Source organism: Benincasa hispida, chromosome 2 (assembly GCF_027475165.1).
Source record: "Benincasa hispida cultivar pf3 chromosome 2, pf3_genome.v1.1, whole genome shotgun sequence".
Taxonomy (NCBI): domain Eukaryota; kingdom Viridiplantae; phylum Streptophyta; class Magnoliopsida; order Cucurbitales; family Cucurbitaceae; genus Benincasa; species Benincasa hispida.
Window position 1 is genome coordinate 6046709 of NC_143479.1, and position 8326 is coordinate 6055034.

General features: G+C 36.3%; 2 protein-coding genes across 2 annotated transcripts; both read right to left on the reverse strand.

Annotated features, from left to right (window-relative positions):
* Positions 1–410: 410 nt before the first annotated feature.
* Positions 411–1239, reverse strand: LOC120071459 (transmembrane protein (DUF872)). The gene is made up of 2 exons (XM_039023757.2): positions 880–1239; positions 411–798 (listed from the first exon to the last, which is right to left on the reverse strand). Exons 1-2 carry the CDS (start codon positions 1067–1069, stop codon positions 677–679), a joined length of 312 nt encoding a protein of 103 aa, XP_038879685.1. The 5' UTR covers positions 1070–1239; the 3' UTR covers positions 411–676.
* A 3729-nt stretch (positions 1240–4968) lies between these two features.
* Positions 4969–5292, reverse strand: LOC150037614 (uncharacterized). The gene has a single exon (XM_090310957.1). It carries the CDS (start codon positions 5290–5292, stop codon positions 4969–4971), a length of 324 nt encoding a protein of 107 aa, XP_090167083.1.
* Between the last annotated feature and the right edge of the window lie 3034 nt (positions 5293–8326).

An 8326-nucleotide genomic window follows, 5' to 3' on the forward strand; every position in this document is an offset into this window, starting at 1 on the left:
GCTCTACAGAAGCATCTTTACCAACCAAGAAAATAAACACAAGAAATACTGAACTCATTCATCAACTGCAAGGGGCCAAGCGAGGGCTGCATCAAATTGACAACATTTTATACGCCAAGTATAAGATATAAGAAAAATGGCTAGATGTCAATGTACCACTAATTTCCAGAAGACAGATAACAAACTGACAAACAAATAAACATAAAAGGAAAAAACCATGAAGAAAAATCTAAGTGCCTTTAGAAAGCTGAAAACCTGTTTAGTATCTCCTACTAGGGCTATGAAAGTCCTGGAGAAACTTGAATCTGCCAAGCTAATCTAATTCTTTTAATTTTTTGTTTTCTTCACGTGATAAACTATGTGTTCAAACAACAAACAAACTAGGGTAAAACGAAATTTGATTAAAAAAATGATAAAAAATTTACTATATATATATATATAATAGGCCTTCCTTCATTAAAACGGTTATGCCACCGACCACTAAAAAGTAAAAACAGAAGAACTATCTTGATAATGCACAATGCACAATGCAAATCCAGATAGATTCTTCACTCTTCAACCATAGTAAACGGATACAGTACAATTAGTAGTCAAAGACAAGTGAGGGTAGAACCAACGTAGACAGTGAAGAAATCTGGGGAAGAAAATCTGTACAACTAGTCGGAAGTTTGAGCATTTAGACAGGGGGTATGTTGGAAAAGGAGAAACCCTTGTAACCCTTATATGCATAGTAGGCAATCCTCGTGTAATAGAATCCTGGAATAAACAAGAGAGCTCCCAACAACGAGAAAAACACCCCTGAAAATATTCAAGAACAAACCAAAAATTAACCCTCGAACTAGGGCAAAATTGTAGCGAAAACAGCAAAAAGAAAGGTACCGTGAGCACGATCACCACCGACTCGATTACTGGCCATGAAGGCACCAACGACGATTCCAATCATGCCGAAAACGAGAAGAGAAACGGCAAGAGCGATCTCCTTGATCGGAGGTCGATTGTTGACGGTGAACGGAGAATCCATCATAATGTCTTCGTCTGTTATCGAAAACGCGTGATCCACATACGCCATATTTCTCTGAATACCGGAGAAGAAGGTGTTAGAGCTTCGATCTGTGGAAAAAGAGTATCAGATTTGGCGAAGAAGGCAGCGGCGGCGATGACGACGGTGGAAAATTGATTTTGGAAGCAAAGAGAAGCTCTTCGCCTGTTTTTGACTCTGAGCAAAGGTGGAGTTAGAAGAAAGGCAAAAACTTCCACGTCGGCGGAAGGAAAATAAAACATTTAATCTTAATTAATGAATAATTAAATGCAAAGAATAAATATTAAATTGAAGTTTAAGATATTCATATGTTTTTATTTAATTATTTTCTTAATAAATATTTGATCCGTTCAATAGATTGCCGTGGAAGAGGTCCTATCTAGATTACGTCAATGGACAATTTTTTTTTAAATCGTTAATGGATGAGTTTAGCATTTCAATTAACTAAAAATTTAATGTATTTTAAAAATATATATTTTAAAACTGGGGTGTGTTTACCTCAACATTATTACATATAATTTTCTGTCGAAAGTTCGTGGAATTTGAACTTTGTATTTGTATCCATTTCAATATAACAAGTATAATCTGTAACATAATAGTTCTTTAATGCATTCAAAATAAACTTAGATTGGCCTTTGGACTTGCTGACCAATCTTCTTTGGGCTTGTTGATCTTCTTGGACGATTGACCTTTGGACCTGTTGAATCTTCTTAGAGGATCGGTGTTTGCATGAGGCTTCCGGAGGAACTTATTTCGTGGAGTTGAACTTGAATTGGTGTTGATGTTAAATGTTGATTTGATGTGATGTGGTTCGTCTCTGGTACTTGATGCTCTGATTCTCTCGGTTAAACGTGTAAGCTTGATGTATAGAAGCAAAGCGTGTGGATGTTCTTGAGCTTGGAGTCTTGAAAGAATGCTTGTATCTTCAAAGGACTTCGGTCTTCAAGTGTGGTCAACTTCAGGAGATAGTGCGCCTTTTGATTGTTGGAAGAATTCTCTCTAGGTGCTCTGGAGTGTAGGGTTTCGCCTTTGGGCTCAACTAGTTGGATTTGGGCTCGATTTGACATCTGAATCAAATTTAGCCCATTTTTGGGCTTAGTTGGACTTTAACCCAAATAATAATATCAAATTGGGTCAAATCAATATTATCTGATTCAAGGTCATCTTGAAACTGCGTGGCATCATCGTAATTTGTTTTCAACTTCAATTTAGGACACATATCAACTTCTAATTGGTCCCAAATTTGATGATTTGGAATTTTGTCCTGAATGACGTGGCAATTTGTGATTGATCAAAAATTTCTCATTCAACAAATGCCTTTTTTCGAGATTTATATACGTATATGGGTGAATGAATCTCGAAAAATATAAGGTTGGAATCGAAATTCAAAAATATATGTTCTTGAATTTGATCTCAATTGATGTGTCAGTCAAACTATGAATTTAGTAACTATTTGATTTGAAAATATGGATAAGAACCTAAATTGGATGAATTTGATATAAAATTTGGAAGATGCCCAAATTTGAATTTTACATCAATTTGAGATTTTATTCTCAATTTAATTTGACTTGAGGATAAAAGTTTAAATTTGGATGATTTAGATTTGGGATGAATTTTGGAATATTTCCAAATTTTAATTTGAAATAAATTTGAAATTTTACCCTCAATTTGATTTGGATTGAGGATAAAAGCTAAACTTGATTTGAATATAAGATAAAATTTGGAATATGGTCAAATTTTAATTTGAGATGAATTTGAGATAAAATTTGGAATATGCCCCAAATTAATTGATGTAGATGAATTTTGATATCATTTGATTTAAGACTAATCCATTCAAACCCACCAAGAATCTTAAATCCAAATTTAAAACATAAGATATTTTGATTCAAATCTTATCAAAATCTTTTAGAAATATAAGATTTTAGTAGGAACTCCAAATTAAATTAGGAATTCGAGTCCATCTTGGCCAATATAACCAGGGTTCACCACACACATCTTTCTCATTTTCATCTTCCACTCCTACTCTATTCTCTTTTTTTTCTTCCTTTTTGTTTCTTTCTTTTTCTCCTTTCTTTTCTTCTTCTTGTTTTTTTTAAATCTTTTTTTTTTGCCAACAGTGCCTCGATATGTAACCGTCTCCTTGACACACATAGGGATAATCCTGGAAAGGTCTAACCTTATTATACCATCACTTCTCGATCAACATGGGGATGACCCCCGGAAAGGTCTAACAACCCTCATTTAATCAACATAGGGATGACCCCGAAAAGGTCTACCTATTATATTGACACTTCCTGATCAACATGGGGATGACCTCGGGAAGGTCTAACAACCCTCATTTAATCAATATAGGGATGACCTTGGAAAGGTCTACTCTATTATATCTCGATCAACATAAGGATGACCCCAGAAAGATCTAACAATCCCCATTTGATCAACATAGAGATGACCTCAAAAAGGTTTGTCTTATCATATCTCGGTCAACATGGGGATGGCCCCAGAAAGGTCTAACAATCCCCATTTGATCCATATAAGGATGACCCCAGAAAGATCTACCCCATTATATTGTCATTTTCCTATTAACTTGGGGATGACCCTGGAAAGGTCTAATTATCCTCATTTGATCAACATAGGGATGACCCGGAAAAGATCTATCCTATTATATCGCCACTTCTTGATCAACATGGAGATGACCCTAGAAAGGTTTAACAACCTCCATTTAATCAACATAGGGATGACCCCAGAAAGGTCTGCCCTATTATATCACCACCTGATCAACATAGGAATGACTCCGGAAAGGTCCAACAACCCTATTTGATCAACATAAGGATGACTCTGAAAAGGTCTAACAATCTTCATTTGATCAACATAGGGATGACCTTGAAAAGGTCCAACGACCTTATCACTCTTATCCTTTTTTTTAAAATTGTCTTTGAACCATGTTGTCAAGACTCATTCCTTTATGGTGCTTTTTGCAGAACGATGATTCACTTCGTTAAACACATCTCGTCTGGTGAGAGATACCTTGTGATTCTTAGGGACAGAGGTCAGCCAATAAAGGATGGACTTAGCTTTCTTGTGGCAAAGTCATTAGTTGGCCTCTTCGCGGATCACTGGATTTATGTACTATGGTGCCCAAAAAACTCTTTCTTATATGGGAGCCACTTATTATTTTTAATGACAAATTTTAATGCTTGAAGCTTCCTTTAAATTTTTACTTTTTATGCAATTGAACTCATAAATATATGTGTGTGTGTGTGTGATTGAACTTAATTTTCTTTAAGCTGTCTACGTACCCTTTATAATGATAGGGATTAAGTCATAACGTAGTTCACCAACTTTTTTTTAAAGATGTTCACCTTTTAAGCTCATGCGGTCAGAAGTAATGTGCAGTTTATACTTTTACGATAAGAAGTTCCTTTTTTTTTTTACACTCGTTAAGCATAAAACTTCTTAAGAAACTTGTCATTGATTGGGTCGATTCTTAATCCATCTTAATTAATGATCTTGTATGTTCCACTTGTGTAGACCTCTTTGACGATGTATGGTCCATCCCATTTAAGTGTGAACTTATTTCCCGTATGTCTCGTAATGATAATGGGTCTTCTTACAACAAGCACTAAATCACCGATTTGAAAGGATTAAGGCTTTACGTGCTTATCAAAGGCTTTAGACATTCGCGCTTGGTAACACTCCAATGCTTGTTGAGCTTCCAGTCGTCTTTTATCATGTGCTTCCAATTCCCGAAGCCATATCTTGGCATTGTCTTCTGTAGTCAATCCCTATTGTATCACCATTCTTAGTGACATAATATCTCTTTCCAAAGGAAGGACAACCACTACCCCATAAACAATAGAGCATGGAGTGACTCCTGTAGGGGTACGATGAGTGGTTTGATAAGCCCAAAATGCCTCACCAATCTTCTATTGTCAATCCTTTTTTGACTTAGAGACAATCTTCTTCAGTAGGTTGCACAACATTTTGTTGAATGCCTCTGCCAACCCATTTGCAGTAGCATTGTACATGGACGACTTGAACTGTTTGAACTTGAACTTCTCATACAATCTATCCATCAAGCTATTGGAGAATTGTCTCCCATTATCTGTCAAGATCTGATGGGGGATATCATACCGATAGATGATATGAGTGTGGATAAAGTCCACCACGTTTTCTTTCTTAGCTTCCCTCAAGGTGATAGCCTTCGCCCACTTTGAAAAGTAATAAATGGCTGCGAGGATGTAAGAATGTGTCATTGATGACTTACGTGTTATAGGGCCAACAAGACCAAGCCCCCATGCTTCAAAAGGTCGTGAAGCTATAATCGGATACAGAGGCTGAAAGAACTCTGTTGACAGAGAACCTTTGAGCAGAAGCGGATCGTCTAAATCCCATTTCAATTGAACGCATACATTTACAGTCAACAAGAACAGATTATGCATAATACTAAATTACAACATGCTATTGAAGGAACTCTTATCAAAAAGTATCTCTTAGCGGAAGCAAGATCGTTCCAAACTCATTGTGACAGAATTACCGCATTCATAATCAAACAGACTAGATATGCATTTAACAACAAATTACAAGCATGCTTTGAAACTTTAAACAACAAGAGAACGAAATACACACCAGTTGAAGAACCCTTCTTCGCCTAAAATCTCGTTCTCGTCCAAGGACTGCTCCTTTCGCTCTCGCTGGGAATGTCGAAGCAATCATCCACTAAATCGTCTACCCACGAATGGAGTCCTCACGAACTCGGCAGCAAGGAAGACACCACCACTTGGAACCCTCGGTATTCTCGGTGTGAGAATCCAGGAGGTGTGGGCTCTGTTGGATTTGGTAGAGGGAAGGAGAAAGAGACAATCGTATACCACGACCGAGCAAGTAGAAGATATCGGGTGTCTATCATATAGACGATGCTTGATCGTTTGGGTAGAGGTACACGATCGTGTAGTAAAAAGGGCACAATGACTGTTTAGCAAATCCTATGCGATCGATTAGTAAACCACGCGCGTGTATACGATCGTTTAGAAACTTTGAGCTATCGTGTATGCTCTCGGTTTGCTATGGGATAGGCAGTATACACAAAACGTGAGCGAATGTCTGATTCTTTTGCAAAATGAAAACAATTTTCATTTCATCCTTCAGTTACAAAAACTGAAAGCAACCTCTCACTATCTCATTCGGTTACAGAGAAAAAATCGGGCAATAATTATCCCATAATCGTTTAAATTAAAAATAAATATAATCATATTATATTTATAACCTATGGTTTAATATCACATCATATGCAATACATTAACCATAGTCCTTTTCTCCTCCACTAGATATAAATCATATTTATATCATTTTCCTCCAATTAATGTATCTCATACATCATGTCAACTATATCATATATAATTGACCAGTTCAATCATATCATATATAATAGAACTTCCTCTTGTCAATTTAAACACTTCAAACAGGCCCAAAAACTTATTCTCAACTTGAATCCATTGAGCTGCCAAGGGGACCTTATGAACCTATGGCTCGAAGCTCCAACAGTACGTGAATAGCTGACTAAACTCTTTAGCCATGAGATCCACCATCCGTTAACTGCCAGGCACTCCACTAAAGACCGACAGTTTCACTCTTCTCACCATAGATATCTTTCTGTGTCCATCGAATATAACTAATCAACAGTACAATAACCCTTCATAGATGCTCATAAGTATAGTTGGGCCAATTTACAATTTTGCCCCTATAGTTACATCTAACTCTTTAAGTACAACTGATCCCTATAATGAATAATACAACATAGTCCTACTATGTATGGACACCTCTCGGGCCATGAGAAGGTGTGTGACGCCACATCGTTCAAGCCATGGAATCAGCCCTTAAGGGAGCAATCTATCTACTTTCCCTTGCTTCGTGGAAGGAGTGAATTCCATCTTGTATAGTTAAGTTCCCAGCTCCCAAATCAGACGAATCCCCAAAATAGTAGTTTGAGTTGGCGATCTGACAACTCGCACCCATGAAAATCAAAGAACCGCCCTCAAATGCAGGAGTTCCTAACTCACTCAGGATTGAAGTCATGTTACCTATGGTCATTCTAGTGAAGTGAAGTCTCTATCATGAACAACATTATATAACGAGACTATAATACTTCGTGGTCCGGTCTTATACAAAATCCTTTGTATAGGACACCCCTACTCGCATGTCTTCATATGAATTATCAGGATCAGACCATCTGTAGCAAGTCACAACACTTGTAACTATTCTATAAAACGGGCCGCATTCGTAACGTTACCAAGATAAGGTTTCCCTCCTATATCCATATACTACAAACCATTTTGGTTATCACTTAAGGCATGATCCACCTGTATGTCTCTACATACATGCTTAAGTTACAAACGACAATCTGGGATCTTAGTTTATTGGTTTGTGGTAAAGCAATTAACACATCCAATGTTTCATAGACAAAAGTGAAGAAAATATCATATATTATTACATCACAGGCATTTGTTCAAAACTGTGTTTACAAACTACAGAACCCAACAAGAGTTTATTGCATCATCCCTAACAGTTATCTCATATAAAACAAAGGTTTAGAGATTATACCTTTGAAGAACTATTCTTCATGTTAATCCCTCGATTGTACTCGTTCACGAACGCGTCGAACAAGTCACAAACTCTCATCGAACAGTAGCAAACAGCAACGAGAAACTCGAATAAAAAAGAGGACACTATCACTTAGTGACCTTGGTATTCTAGATGTGAGAATCCAGGAATGGTGGCTCTAGCTAATTTTGGTTAGATGGGAGTTTGCAGTTGGAAGAAGAAGACGATCGAGGAAGGTAAAGCTATCGCATAGCAAAATCTCTTGATCGTTTAGAGAAACGAGTCTATCGCATAGGCACTCAACAATCATGTAGTGACTCTCAAATCGTGTGTCTCTCGTTCTTGGAATAATAAAATCAAATTTCATTTATCCCAATTTTTTGCCACAAAACTAAATAACTACCCACTAAGTGTGGTTAGAGAAAAAAAGGATTTAACTATGAAATAATTAATAATTATAAATAAATATGATAACTAACTTATCATATTATATTTATAACCTATAGTTTTAATATTGCATCATATACAATATATAAACCATAGTTCTTTTTCTCTATTTTATGGCATTTAATATAAATCATATTTATATTAAATTTAATAACTACAAATCTTATTCATAGAAAATATATTTGAATCATATTCAAATATTTGTTCCTCCAAATAAACAATAATGTATCAAATACATTATGT